This window comes from Hypanus sabinus, chromosome 2, assembly GCF_030144855.1.
Source record: "Hypanus sabinus isolate sHypSab1 chromosome 2, sHypSab1.hap1, whole genome shotgun sequence".
Lineage (NCBI taxonomy): Eukaryota > Metazoa > Chordata > Chondrichthyes > Myliobatiformes > Dasyatidae > Hypanus > Hypanus sabinus.
Window position 1 is genome coordinate 83,390,831 of NC_082707.1, and position 15,811 is coordinate 83,406,641.

The window sequence follows — 15,811 nt, forward strand, 5'->3', positions numbered from 1 at the left end:
CCACAGTACATCTGTAGAAATTTGCTAGTCTTTGGTGACATACTAAATTCCTTCAAGCTTCTAATGAAATATAGCTACTGTCAATGTTCCCTCTAATCTTCGTTACAAGACATCTGACATAAAACTGCTCAGAATAACAACAAAATAACATACATATTTAAGTAACTCAAGTTATTTTTTCTCTCTCCTGTCTTTGGCATTTACCTATTCTTTGTAAACTATCTAGACTAATACAACTTCCGTCCAATTGATGGCTTTTGATTCTCATTAACATATCCAAATGACATTCACCTAAACGGTTTCTCAGCTTGTTTTTGAGTTGATTCATTAGACTCAAACCTCGCTCACAGTCTGCACTAGACACAAGAAAGGTTCCCCCAATGTCCATCAACTGTGCGGAGTTGCAAAACTGTTCATTTTGAAGTACAAATGCCACCATTTGAGCAGAGTTTGAAATCAGTTTGGATTTAATTTTTTTCTTGCACGGAAAATTTGAGATCATTAAACTGTCTAACTATTACAGTATTTTCAACTAGAAAATCATGATATTTTAGACTTTGATCTCTGGGTTTGATTGTTTTCACTCTTACTCATCTGCACTCAACTGTAACATGCATAGCACTCCTGTAACGGCTAATTATAGGTTCTGTTGCCTGAGCTTTTGTACACCGTCCAAATGCGACTTACTTGCTTCAAAAAGTCAAGTTTCCAAATATCATCCCACTTCTCTCCACTAACAAATTTGCCAGCAACTTTTGCATCATGACAATACAAACATACAGTGGCAGGGAAAAGTTTGGGCACCCCAGTCAAAATTTCTGTTACTGTTTTAACTTCTATTTTAAGTTCTGTTTTAAATTCATCAGTCCACAGGACTTGTTTCCAAAATGCATCAGGCTTGTTTAGGTGTTCCTTGGAACTTTTTGGCTGCAATGATCAAAGGTATGTTTGGAGAAAAAAGGGTGCCGAATTTCATGAAAAGAGCACCTCTCCAATTCTTAAGCATGGGGGTAGATTGATCATGCTTTGGGCTTGTGTTGCAGCCAGTGGCACGGGGAACATTTCACTGGTAGAGAGAAGAATGAATTCAATTAAATACCAGCAAATTCTGGAAGCAAACATCACACCGTCTGTAAAAAAGCTGAGGATGAAAAGAGGATGACTTCTACAAAAGGATAATGATCCTAAACACCTCAAAATCCACAATGGACTACCTCAAGAGGTGCACGCTGAAGGTTTTACCATGGCCTTCACAGTCCCCCGACCTAAACATCATCGAAAATCTGTGGATAGACCTCAAAAGAGCAGTGCATGCAAGATGGCCCAAGAATCTCACAGAACTAGAAGCCTTTTGCAAGGAAGAATGGGCAAAAATCCTCCAAACAAGAATTGAAAGACTCTTAGCTGGCTACAGAAAGCGTTTACAAGCTGTGATACTTGCCAAAGGGGATGTTACTAAGTACTGACCATGCAGGGTGCCCAATCTTTTGCTTCGGGCACTTTTCCTTTTTTGTTATTTTGAAACTGTAAAAGATGGAAATAAAAAAAGAAATCTTGCTTAAAATATTAAAGAAGTGTGTCATCTTTAACTTTCATCTTTTACTTGCTTAGCTATTCACAGTAACAGAAATTTTGACCAGGGTTGCCCAAACTTTTGCAAGCCACTGTAACCTCAGTTTCCGAATCATATATAAATATTTCTCGTAGCTGAACGTTCATGACCTCATGAGTTTTGGATGTAGCAGTTTCTATTTTGTTAAGTCATTCAACTTTAAACAAAATTAAGGTTCTTTTGTGCTTCACACCCTTCATTTCTTTTGAATTCGACATGGTGAATCAATATTTTTTCAATAACACTTCGTAAGCTATCTACAGGATTTGAAACAGATATTTGTAAACTTTACGATATGAACACTGTCCGCCAAAGATGGCTGCCACCATGATGCAGCTGTACAAACCGGAACAGGAAAGGTGAGGTGACGTAAATTAGTGATGTGCATTGTGGTATTTGAAAAACTGACTAACTAGTTAATAGAAACATTTAGCTAAAAGATTATTTTCAGTATAATTATTAATTACTACGTTATTTTAGGTAACTAACATTTTGTGTGCACATTAATTTCCTTTGTGCACTGGTTGAAAAATGTGTGCGCGCGCGCACAGTTTAGAGAGAACATAGGCTGCTGTCATGCCTTTTTTGACAGCCAGGAGTTTGAAACTGCTCACTATTTCTACTGTTGATCTCAATGAGGACTTGTGTTTATAAAATGACAAGCTAACTTATTGGCATCATTGGGATGACTTGTATATAGGTTTTCCCAATGCTAAAAATGCAGTGGAAGCACATGATTTGGTTCTCTGATAAATGAAATAGCAAAATGCAAATGACATATTGTTGGTCGTTCTCATCTTTCTTGTGCTTATCGATAGCCTTATCATTGCAAGCACCTGCAGGGACAGAATCTTGCTTTTTAAATTTTATTCATTTTCTTTCTTTTTCAAAATTCATTACTACAACTCCATGCAATGCAAATGTGGCCTTGACTTAATTTTTATTGCATTATAGCATAACGGCATGCTTGTTTGCTTCTGTGTAGTAATATGGTAACATAATGCAGTATGTTTGGCTTTGGATAATTCATGTTAAACTGAAGAGCAGATAAGACCATAAGATATAGTAGCAGAAGTAGGCCATTCAGCCCATTGAGTCTGCTCCACCATTCAGTCATGGGCTGATCCAATTCTTCCAGTCATCCTCACTCTCCTGCCTTTTCCCCATACCCTTTGATGCCCTGGCTAATCAAGAACCTAACCTATCTATCTCTTCCTTAAATACACCCAATGACTTGGCCTCCACAGCTGCTCGTGGCAACAAACTCCACAGATTTATCACTCTCTGACTTAAGTAATTTCACCTCATCTCTGTTCTAAATAGATGTCCTTCAGTCCTGAAGTTGTGCCATCTTGTGACTCCCCTACCATGGGAAATAAGTTTGCCATATCTGATCTGTTTAGGCTTTTTATGAGATTCCCCCCCCCCCCCCCCCATTCTCTTGAACTCCAGGGAATACAGCCCAAGAGCTGCCAGATGTTCCTCATACGGTAACTCTTTCATTCCTGGAATAATTTTCGTGAATTTTCTCTGAACCTTCTCCAATGTCATTCTATCTTTTCTAAAATAAGGAGCCCAAAGCTACACACAATACTCTGTGTTATCTCACAAGTGCCTTACAGAACCTCAACATCACATCCCTGCTCTTATATTCTATACCTCTAGAAATGAATGCCAACATTTTATTTGCCTTCTTCACCACTGACTGGAGGTTAACCTTTAGGGTATCCTGCACAAGGACTCTCATGTCTATTTGCATCTCTGCATTTTGAATTCTTTCCCCATCTAAGTAATAGTCTGACCATTTATTTCTTCCACCAAAGTGCATGACCATACACTTTCCAACATTGTATTTCATTTGCCACTTCTTTTCCCATTCCCCTAAACTATCTGAGTCTCTCTGCAGGCTCTCTGTTTCCTTAACACTACCCGCTCCTGCACCTATCTTTGTATCATTGGCAAATTTCGCCACAACTCGATTAATCCCATAGTCCACATCTTCGACATGCATCATAAAAAGCAGCGGTCCCAACACCGACCCCTATAGAACTCCACTGGTAACCAGCAGCCAGCCAGGATAGGATCCCTTTATTCCCACTCTGTTTTCTGCTGATCAGCCATTGCTCCACCCATGCTAGTAACTTCCCTGTAATTCCATGGGCTCTTATCTTGTGGCACCATGTCAAAGGCCTTCTGAAAATTCAAGCATACCACGTCTACTGCATCTCCTTTGCCCTGCTTATAATTTCCAAGCAGGATTTGGGGTCATTTAATGTAGCGCTTGTAACCGTGTGATTATAATATGGAAACTTTTTTAATGTGCTAAATTAACTTCAAAGTTTAATGTTCTTTGCAGTACTTAGTGACATTAATGCACTGTTTAAAGAAGATTTGAAATACCACTTAGAAAAATGCCTTCAGAAAGTGACATTGGCCTTGGAATACAAGGATGTCCCTTTAAAATAGAGATAAGGAGGAATCTCCTTAACCAGAGGATGGTAAATCTGTGGAATTAACTGCCACAGTCGGCTGTGGAGGCCAAGTCATTAGATACATTTCAATGTGAGAGAAATCCATGAAAACAGAGGAGTGCGCCAAAGAATGAATGACAGCTAAATGTTAGAACCCCACAGTCCCCTCCAGCTTCCCCCTCTTGCGCGTAAGCGAGCAACAATCCCCCCCTTCCCCCATCAGCACTGCCACTGAGCACTCAAGTGTGAGCAAAGCAATAGCAAAGACACAGACTTACATTTGCCCCAAAGACTTTGCGTTTCACCCGGCATTCGACATGCCACAGGCTCTCTCTCTCCCTAATAAGAGAGAAAGAGATGACTCCATTTCCCCAGCGAGAAGGGAGACATAACAAACAACTCGCTGGTTTATGATGTTAAAAGTCCATTATGTCGCTTTTTTCGAGCTCTGTGCCTGAAAATCGCAAAGATTCTGAGTCTCCAGGCATGCAGTGAATATCCCAGCACCCTTCCCCCCCAACCCCCAACCCGAACGCCACATGGGTCTCCTGTTGTGACACTGACCCTTGATCTGCTCGTCTCCAGAGCCCCGAGATCTTAGGCTTCTGAATTTGAGCCGGACTCTTAGGCTGAGCCCTTAGTGTGCCGAACAACGGCCGGTTATGGAACCCTGAGAGTTGGTCCTATTCTCTCATAGTATCATAGTCAGCATCTAACTCCAGGTCAGGGTCTTCAGAAGAATCCTGAAAGGGAAAAATAAGATGGAAATAGAGCTGTTTCCAAATATGCAAGTAAAGGAGTTGCCATTAGGCGCCATTATCCCTCCTAAGCTCCTTGTTTATTTATAGCAGGTTGATTCTTGATATATATAGCAGGTTCTTGATTAGTAAAGGCAGGAAAGGTTATGGGGAGAAGGCATAAGGATGGGATTGCAAGGATAACAAATTAGCCGTGATGGAATGGTGAAACAGAGCTGATTGGCCTAATTTTGCTACTTCTTTATGGTCTTAATCCATTTCAAAGTATTTTGCATTCCTATTTGCACTTAACCCAGCTCAAAACTTGTAGTAAAATAATTGCTTTTTGGTCATAATCTTTAATGGTTGCTTCAAAATTGACCCTGACTTTTATTTCAATATTTGAATGTGGTGCTTGTAAATATCCTTTTGAATAACCATGTTGCTCAGGCAATACATTATCCAAACATTCAGCTTCAAATCATGATCATGTGAGATAACTTTATGGATTAGTGATCCATCAGCAATAATACAGCCATGAGATGGGGTTTAAAATTTCACTTAAATGTACAATGTCCTGTGTATGTTACTCAAAATGTGTTTTTTGGTTTGTTAAGAGTAGGAATGCTTCTTTGTCTGATAAGTGTTTCTCTTGCAGTTGTTTTGCTTTATACTTGTTGATATGGTAATTGTATTAATTTGTTAACCAATGGGGAATGTTATTTTGTCTTGTGAGGCTGGGAACTTGGGGGATGGGTTTTTCGCGGGCTTTTGGGAGAGAGCGGGAGGAAGACGTTGAGGAAGGTGGACGTGCGCTGCACTGCTCGGAAGACCACCGGGCGTGGTCCTAGATGCGAAGATGTGGAGGTCGGAGGCAAGCGACGAGGGGTCAAATGGTTCGATGTTTGAGCTCCAACGATGTGCACTAAACTGACTGAACTTTGATAAATTGGCGCCTTTCTGTTTTTTTCCCTTGCATATATATTGTATTGCCTAATACTCTTTTAATTTTAGTAAACTCTTTAAAGTGTATTTCATAATGGTATTTGTTGTGGGTTTGATACTGTGGGCGGGCATGAGGCATAAACTTGATTCTCACAGCACCTGCGTGTACGGGAGGTGGGATTGGTGTGTGGCTGGATCTCCTTTTCCCCTAGACATATACCAGCCTGTTGGGTAAGTGTTACATAAATTTGCCAAATTTAAATGTCTTTGTAGAAACCTGTCCTGTTAACTGTACATTGAAGAGAAATAATTTTATTGTTCTTAATCTGTATGTGGTGCATGTAAAGTTTAATCCACAACAATGTGGTTGACTCTGAATTCCCCTCAAGCAGCAACTCAGACAGACAGACAGACATACTTTATTGATCCCGAGGGAAATTGGGTTTCCTTACAGTTATTGAGAGGAAATTTAGGGTAGGAATTAAACTCTGGCATTTTAAAATCTAGTAGCATTCATATATTATTTATCTAAAAAGAAATTCCATGGAAAGAAGTGCCATGGAAAGCTAAAACAAAATTACTATTGTAAGAGTTAAGAAAAATATTCTCCCAGCTTGTTATTTTTAGCACCAAAAAGGTTCGGGTTATTAGAGGTCATTCATCTCAGTCCCAAGACAATGTTCTTAAGACTCCCCAAGGTTTATGAACCATCAACAATGCACACCAGCAATATGTTGAAATATGATCCCTCTTTCTTGGATAAATACACTGGTAACAACAGTCAAAACTTTTCAGCATCCAGGACAAAACAGCTTGTATGATTGGTTTCCAGTCTTCTTCCCCAATTCCTTTCATTACAGATACAAGATAGGCACTTTCTCTTGACACTTTCCGAATTCCTATAGAACAGATGCAGCTATATGCCACCATCTGCAAGTTCCTCTTCAAGGTACTCCAGTCAGGAAATGTGTCACTGCATCATACATTTCCTATCCAACAAAACTGGAATATGGTATTAACATGGACACAGCAGTTCAAGAAAGCAATGTCTCATGTTCTGTAGATAAAGAAAAGAAATTAAGTGCAGCAAAATCATTGTATATTGTTTGTAAATAGTTAATCATGTATTCCAGGTTTGATCCTAACTTTTGAGTATTTGCAAACACAGTTCATAAGACTTCCAAAAGAATATACAAGTCTGACCAGAAATGTGCAAGCTAGCTGAGCACAATTCTGCTGAAAAATAGTATTTCTATATTCATACCTAAAAGCTCATATTAATTTTTAATCAAACATTAAAATTAAAAGTGGCAGTTTACTTTACAAAATAGAATGACTAAAGAATCTTCTTGGCCAAGATCTAAAAAAGTATTTAGTCGAGACAGCAAAGTTGTTTAGTTTGGAACTGCCTTGATCTAGCTTTAGTAATTGGAAAGGACAGTGTAAAACAGAAATTCCAGAATCTGGGACTAATAATTTATATTTATTCAGCATTGCAATAGATGTGGTTATCCAGATCTTCTAAGTATTTTAAGACAAAATCAGGTTTACTATCACCTATATATTATGTCATGAAATTTGTTAGCTTTACAACAGCAGTACATTGCAATACATGATAAATAGAAAAAAGAATTACAGGAAAAAATATATATATTAAATCAGTAGTGTAAAAACAGAAATAGAAAACTAGTCAGATAGTTGTGATGGGTTCAATGCCCATTCAAAAATTGGATGTCAAAGGGGAAAAAGCTGTTCATAAATCATTGTGTGTGCGTTCAGGCTTCTCTACCTCCTTCCTGATGGTAACAATGGGAAGAAGGCATATCTTGGTTGATGGGGGCCACCTTTTTGAGGCACTGCTCCTTGAAGATGTCTTGGATACTATGGAGGCTAGTACCCATGAAAGACCTGACTCATGTTATAACACTCAGCAGCTTATATTGACCCTGAACAGTAGTTCTCTCCCCCCCCCCCCCACCCCAAACCAGATGGTGATAGTCAATTAGGATGTTCTCCATGGTCCATCTGTAGAAGCTTGCGAGTGTTTTGGGTGACGTACCAAATCTTCTCAAATTCCTGATGAAATTTAGCAGCTGTCTTGCCTTCTTTGTGGTTGCATTGATATGTTGGAATAGATATCAGAGATATTAACAGTCAGGAACAGTGAAATTGCTTCTGGTCCCTCTGAGGACTAGTGTGTGTTCTTACCCTTTCTGAAGTCCACAATCAGCTCTTTGGTCTTACTGACGCTGAGTGCAAGGTTGTTGCTGTGACTCCACTCAACTAGCTGGTTTCTCCCGTTCCTGTACACCCATTTGTCTCCATCTGTGATTCTGCCAGCAATGGTTGTATCGTTAGCAAATTTATAGTTGGCATTTGAGCTGTGCCTAGCCCTACAGTCATGGGTGTAGAGAGAGTGGAGTACGGGAAGTGTTACACAAGTCAATCTTGCTTCTCTTTTTCCCTGTACATTGTTAAGGGTAAATTGTTTTCTTTAAATTTTTATTTAAAGATGCACCTTGCTGTTAAATTATTGCATTGCATTGTTGCTACAACATAGCAGATATATTTGTAGGATTTTGTGTAAGACTGGGAGATGAGTGGATTTTTTAAATGTACTACACATCCTTCAGTGCTTTGCATGGAATGGGCAATAACACCATATTTTAAGTCCACCTTTCATAATTTTTATTTGTGATTTCATTGGCGCAAGTAAATAAAATTGTGCAAAGAAGGAATATTAAGTTCACTTGCTGTTTTCATTTTGGGAAGCTTTTTTAAGCCCATAATTTTCTTGTCTGAGGGATATATAAAAACTGTTTTGGTGTTATTTTGCTACAGTGGACAGTTCTTTTGTTTCAATGTATATGACCACCATGTTTGTACGTTAAAACTTAGTGCCTCTAGCTATGTTTCATTATAATATTTACCTATAATCATATTGTTTTATGAATTCTGTCATTTGCAAATGGGCCTATTGGATGTATATGGAATTAATATTTTGAGAGCAAAAGTGTGCTTTTCTGTGAAGTGGTAAAATGTGTTGGTGGTTTGATTTATCATTATTTCAAATCTGGAGTTGATCTTCAATGATGTTTTGTTGGACTATTTTAATCTGTCAATTCGATTTATTAAACAGAAGACGTCAGAGAGTAAGGAATTTATTAGATGATAATTGTCTAAAGCAAATTGACATACTCTGCTTTTTTAATATCTAGCCTTTGAAATTTATTTAAAATGTTTGATGTAAAAATTGCTGTCATATTTAAAAAAAAATTATAGCCATTGTACAGCTATACCTAGCTTCTTAAATCTGATATTTTCTTAAAATACTATCATCTGAGTTCATCTGCTCTGAATGTTGATCTGTTGAAAAGACAGTAACCTCTGTATACATTAATTCTGTTTCACATGAATCCTGAAATTATTTGAGCATTTTCTCTGAACTAGCCTCTTTCTACCACTGCTGCCACATCAGCCCTCCCCACCCTAACTCGTCATTCAATATTCTGTTTCAGTTTCAATTGAACTTCTACAAAAACCATTTGAGACTAAGGCTCAAAGGTTAATTTATTATCAAAGTGTTCAACACTGAAATTCTTCAATTCTCCAGGTAGCCATGAAACCAAGAAAGAAAGGAAAGGCAGCAAGCACGATCATCAACCTCCAAATCCCACCTCCTCGCAAAAGAAAACTGAACAAAATAGACCAGGCGCATCAACCCTCAAAGCCCCCCCCCCCCTCCTCGCACAAAAAAATGAAAAGTTCATGCAAAAAACACGGTATAAAAACTGTAAGACTGAAAAATTGAGTCTATGGTTCAAAGTCCACATCTCAAACACAGAAAAAAAAACCTGGACAATACTCTCCAGGCCAGAGTGCAGCAGCAGGCTTTCCCGTTTGCAGTTCAGAACAACCAATTAAAAGATAAGCATCTGGTGCTCATCCTCCGCACTTGCTTCAATACTTCAGTCTCCCTTGTAGCTTTAATCGGTGCAGAATGGGAGCTTTAATCTGCAAAATGAGGCCACGCTTTGGCTTGCGCACCATCCTGCAGCATGCTTGCTGTGAGGTTCATATATACTGCCTCCTGGAATTCTTTCGGAGACTGCAGAGTGCTGGAACACCCAAACGATCTCCAAACTTCCATACACTTCTTGATGTTTCAGTTGCCCTTATCACTTTAATCGGTGAAATGGGATCAAAGGTTGGCTCATGCGCCATCCTGCAGTCTTCACTCCGCGAGATTTGCTCATGCTGCTGAGTGAAAAAGCTGGTTTCATGACTACAAGAGTATTGTACACAGGTGCCATCTTGACTGGACTAATTAGAATCTTAAATGTTGGTCCATCTTAATGATTTGTAGAGATTATTTTTGGAAGATAGGTCTTCTATGGAAGCTAAAATTGTGTTTCTTACAAAATAACTAAAATGAGCCAAAAGGGCGGGATACACTAGTCCTGATACGCGGGTCACGGCCTGAAATGTTGGCTCTTTATTTCACTTCATTGATGTTACCTGACCTGTTGAGTTCCTCCAGCATTTTATGTATGTTACTTGGATTTCCAGCATATGTAGAATCTTTAGTGTTTAAGTTTGTTGATGTGGTTTGCTAGTTCTCTGAATTCCAAATTGGGTAGAATTGAAACAAATCTTGTGTGAAGAATTCTCTGAAAAATTTAGTACTCTCCTGGGGGTGCTTTAACAAAAAGGAAGTATGGCAAGAAAAGGCTTTGCTTACAGTAACTGGAATAACCTGGTCCAACCAACATATGTGAGAACTTCAAAGAAGTCTTGGAGTACAAGGGAATACTGTAGAATACAGTCACAGCTTGATTTGAAGGTTCTGTACCACATAGTTATTTAAGCCTTCAGATCAGCTGCACAAGTCTGGTTTTAATTTATAAAAATGTTTTTGTTACAAACCAGTCATAGGTGTAATGGTTCTGTAATCCCAGTGAAGTGTCACCATCTATAACACACTCCCAGGTGTGTGTTATAGATGGTGAACGTTGAGGTCAGCTATAGAGGTTTTCAGTGTTGATCTGTTACAATAGAAAATCTGAAACTTCAGAAAATTTGGCAGCAAAGTCATTTTGGCGCTTGATAAGGAATTGTTTTGCCACTGAAAGTATTTCACATAGTATTGAACTTTGCGCATTGCTTCCTGTAAGCAATTCCTGCTTACAATGAAAAGCAAAGCTTTATTCTCCAAAGCTTAAGTTTGGCTAAAAAACATAATTTGTTTAAAAAAAACATTGCTAAGTTAATACATCTGAATTATTTCCTGGTGAGAGGGAGTCAAGGGCAATGTTATTCATCGTATACACTTAATAGGAATTTGCCTTGTTGGTGTGGGCATAACATGCAACATTAAACAACATTCAACAATTGTAAAGAATTCTATAACAAAATAATCTTAGAGATTAATGGACTGATATGGAATAAAAAGCATAAATACCAGCAATTATTTACAATGTAATCAGCATTATTAAAAAGTTATCTATGTGCAGTGCAGTCATGGGGTATTAGATGGAGAGGGGCAGTGGGGAGGAAGGGCTAACTACAGTACAGGTGGCCCCCGTTTTTCAAAAGTTTGCTTTACGACAGCTTGCTTTTACGAAAGACCTATATTAGTACCTGCTTTTGCTAACCAAAGAGGATCTTCGCTTTTACAAAAAAAAAGCCCACTTTATACATGTGTTACCCCAAGAAAGACCAACATGACTGTGAAGCCTTGTGCGGGCTGTTATGCACGCATGCGTGTACATGCTGATTTTTTTTCTCCACGTTGATTTTGGCTCGCTGTCTTCCCGATTTTGATAAGTGAAACTACACAGTACATACAATATTTCTATTTTATATAGGCTGTATATTTATCATATCATTCCTGGTTTTACTATATGTTTGTGTTAATTGGTTTGATTTGGTAGGTTTTTTTTGGGTCTAAGAACGCTCAAAAGTTTTTCCTTATGAATTAATGGTAATTGCTTCTTTGCTTTACGGCATTTCAGCTTACAAACAGTTTCATAGGAATGCTCTACCTTTGGATAGCAGGGGATCCTGTAGTTGATCAGATTAATTGCCTGGGGGAAGTAACTTTTAAGATGGTATGTTGTTGTAATAACCCTTCATTGCTTTCCAGAAGGATCTTTTTGGAAAAGGCTGTTTGCAGGGTGGATAGTGAATAGTGGATAGTGCAGGGTGAATGATTTTTTATGCCCTCTTTTTAAAATCCTGGACGCATGCAAATCCTACAATGATGGTAGACTGCAGCCAATGTCTTTTTCTGCCAGCCTGACAGTTCACTGTAGTTTTCATATATTGTGAAAGGACGCTGTACCAAACCAGACAGTAATAGCTCCACAATCATTGGGAGAACATATAAACTGACAGACAGTGGTGGGAAAAATACTTAATATGTTTTCTATTCCACAGCTCCTCAGAATAAAAACCATGAACCCAGTCTATAGTTCAGGTGCTTCAGGGGTTCCATATGCGAATCCAAAAGGAATTGGATATCCAGGTAAACAATTAATTTAATTTGCTAAGTTAAGAAAAAATGCTCATTTGTTGTGTGGAAGGTGGCACCAAAGGGAAGGAGTGAAAAATCACAGATAAAATCAGCACGAAGATTTGATGTTTAACTGCAGGAGCTCTAAATTTCATTTCATTAGATCTCAAAATTTGCAAAGACCCAAGTTTAAAAAAAACTAGTCAGTAATATGTTTGAATTGTATATTTCTTGAGAATGGAATGAAGTTTGTTTCTTTGAAATGGTACAAGTCATAGTAATATTCAGTGAGTCATTGACTTTGATTTCCACTTAACTTTCATTATTTCACTTTGTCATCAGCAATGAGAATGTTAATTGATCATTGTGATTGGAGAGAGAAGCTGAAAATAATTTTTAACTGTTGGAAGTGATTCTCAGAAGTATGGTTGCAATTTGTGCCATGGGTTTTATGAGTAATAAATTTTGTTTTTTTTTACTGTTATATTTTTAAATTGCTTTGGATTAATTTGTCCGTTTATTATTTTTTTGAACAAAGCAGGTTTTCCGGTTGGTTATGCAGCAGCTGCTCCTGCCTTTACTCCTACTGTGTATGCTGGTACAAATCCAGCCTTCCCAACAGGTAATGCACCTTGCTAATTATTACATGTAATCAGTGACCAGCAAAAATAACTATTTACCCATGTAGCGGATGTCTGATTCAGAAGGTACCCAGTTATTCTAATGTGTTTATTAGGACTGAAACTCAATTATATAATAGGCCTTTTTTGTTCTTGTTGGTTTTAATGAGCGGAGTGATAAGAACTGCACTGTGTATTTACACACCAAGTAAAGCTCAGAGATAACAGATTTCCTTTAACATTTAATTTAATAAATATAGAAGAGTGTAATTATGGTAAAGAACTTCCCCACAGAATTGAATGTGTATCAGTAGGCCTCCATTAGTCTCAATAGACCATGGATTTGTGCATTGGAAAGTTTCCAGGGCGCAAGCCTGGGCAAGGTTTTTTTTTATGGAAGACCAGCTGTTGTCCAAGGTAAGGGCATTAGGACCCATACAGCTTGGCACCAGTGTCATTGCAGAGCAATGTGTGGTTAAGTGCCTTGCTGAAGGACACACATGCAGCCAAAGCTCACCTTCAGATCACTAGAAGAGCGCCTTATCCACTTGGCCACGCGCCAATGCAATGTGCATCAATAATTATACTTTATTCTACTAAAGATCAATCAGCATAGACTCAAGCTAATCATCCTTTCCTCATAAAGTAACTCCTTCCTCCTAAGAATAAATTTAGTCAATCCTCAATTGACTACCTCTAGTGAAAGTATATCCCTCCTCCATAGGAGATCTCAATTGGAATGTATTCATGTGTGCCCACCAAAGTTCTAATACAATGGAAGCAAGACTTATTTGCTGAAGACTGTTCCCCATTTGTGGTATTCTCAATTCTGTTTAATAGAAGCAAGACTTTTCTGGTGTATACTCAAACTCCTTTGCAACAAAGCCAGTTATTCCATTTACCTTCCTTACTGTTTGCTGTTTCTCACTCTGAGCTTTCACTCAAATATTATGAAACTCGAATTGGCATCTTAATAGTTAATATTATGATTATGTATCGTCCTTAGTTTGCAGTGAAATATATATTTGCTGAAATAGTTTTTCTGTTATTTCACCAGCTCTTTGCATCATTTTGGAATGACTCGCGCATCCCTGATTAATGGTTATTCTACCATTCTTGGATTCTGCTTTGTTTCAGGTTATACACCGGGCACACCTTATAAAGTTTCATGTTCTCCGACCAGTGGAGCTGTACCACCCTACTCCTCCTCTCCCAACCCATACCAGGCAGCTGTATATCCAGTTCGAAGTGCCTATCCACAACAGAATCCTTATGCACAGGTTTGAGATAGCAGTTTGTTCCACAAACCTATTGAAATTAAAATGTTTGATGGTCTGCTCTTCGATTAAGTGTGACTAGTGATTATTCTGTTACTTAATGGGCCAAAGATCTTGTTTCAGAACTTGCAACCAATTTGTATTTTGTATTGCAGATAGCCTTGAATTTCAGCTGTATAAATCCTGGCATAAGATGTTTGTTTTCAGCTGTTTGGACTGCAGATGTATTATCAAAGCATCATAGAATTGTTTATGCTTCCCTGATGCTTCTGACAGTTTTAGAATCTTTGTTTCTGGTTATGCATCAAGCGTTATTTTCTGAAGCATTTTTCCACAGCTGAAGCATTACAGAATATTTTATCTGGATTTTGTATTAAATTAATTTCTTCCACATAACCAGATTTACATCATGGCTTTACATTTATAAATGACTTCTTTTTTTGTTCATTATTAAAATTTGTGGTACTAAATCATGTGGCTTCAGTAAAGTATCTTTGTTAAATCTGTGCAAGTGCAGACCTATTGTGATGTCAGTGCATTTTAGGTAGAACCTTAGGTCAACCAATTGCATTTTCAATGTTGGGTGATCAGCCAGCATTTATTCAAAATGCTTCAAGACAGAGTCTAATCTGGATCATGTGCTTGAAGGCATAGAATGTATTTAAAGTGTTTTAAAATTAATTTACTGTGAGATGGCTGAATGGTAGGTGGAGTATTCCCACTGGAGTATGATATAGAAAATCAGCTTTTGCAAACGCTGAATTTCCAGAATTAGCTAGTATGTTGAGATAATCCAACAATGAGTTAATGATCCAACTTAGAATAAGCATAAAATATATAGTATCACAAACATGAAAAATCTGCAGATGCTGGAAATCCAAAGCAACACATACAAAATGTTGGAGGAACTCAGCGGGTAAGGCAGCACATTTGGGAAAAAGTAATCAGTTGATGTTTTAGTCCTGATGAAGGGTCTCGGCCCAAATCGTTGACTATTATTGTTTCCCATAGATGCTGTTTGACCTGTTGAGTTCCTCCAGCGTTTTGTGTGGGTTTTTTTAAAAACTTTTTTTATTGAGTTTTCAAATAATTACAGAAAGAAAAAGAAAATATGTAAAAAAAAAATACCCTTCCCCCTCCCCTTAACCCCTCCCTCCTAACATCCCTATAGAAAAAAAAAGAAAAAAAAGATTGCCTGGATATCGGAAGATCCCCACATGCTCCATGGAGTTCATAATAACTTTAGTATATATATTTATTTCTTTCCCCAAATAACCAATTATTTTATGTTCGGAGCACTTATATATTTAATACTGCCTTTTGTAAATAAGGGTGCCAAATTTTCAAAAATGTTTCATATCTATCTCTTAAATTATAAGTAATTTTTTCAAGTGGAATACAGCTGTAAATTTCATTCTTCCAATGATCTGTACTTAAGTATGCATCCGATTTCCAAGTAACTGCAATAGCCTTTTTGGCTACTACCAGTGCAATTTTTATAAATTCTTTCTGATATTTATTCAATTTGGGTTTCAATTTTATCCCTTCAGTGTCACCTAATAAAAATAATATTGGATTATGTGGAAGTTGTGTTCCAATAATTTGTTCCAATAAAACTCTTAAATTTGTCCAAAA

General features: G+C 37.8%; 1 protein-coding gene across 2 annotated transcripts in view; it reads left to right on the forward strand.

The window, feature by feature from the left end:
* fam168b (family with sequence similarity 168 member B) overlaps window positions 1-15,811 on the forward strand; it is a 62,974-nt gene that overhangs the window by 25,667 nt on the left and 21,496 nt on the right. The window contains exons 2-4 of one of the 2 annotated variants that reach the window (XM_059949098.1): window positions 12,204-12,291; window positions 12,818-12,901; window positions 14,037-14,179. In XM_059949098.1, coding sequence (XP_059805081.1) covers window positions 12,222-12,291; window positions 12,818-12,901; window positions 14,037-14,179 — 297 coding nt within the window. In that variant the 5' untranslated portion in view covers window positions 12,204-12,221. The remainder of the gene's footprint in view (window positions 1-12,203; window positions 12,292-12,817; window positions 12,902-14,036; window positions 14,180-15,811) is intronic. The other variant, XM_059949100.1, reaches the window with a different exon arrangement.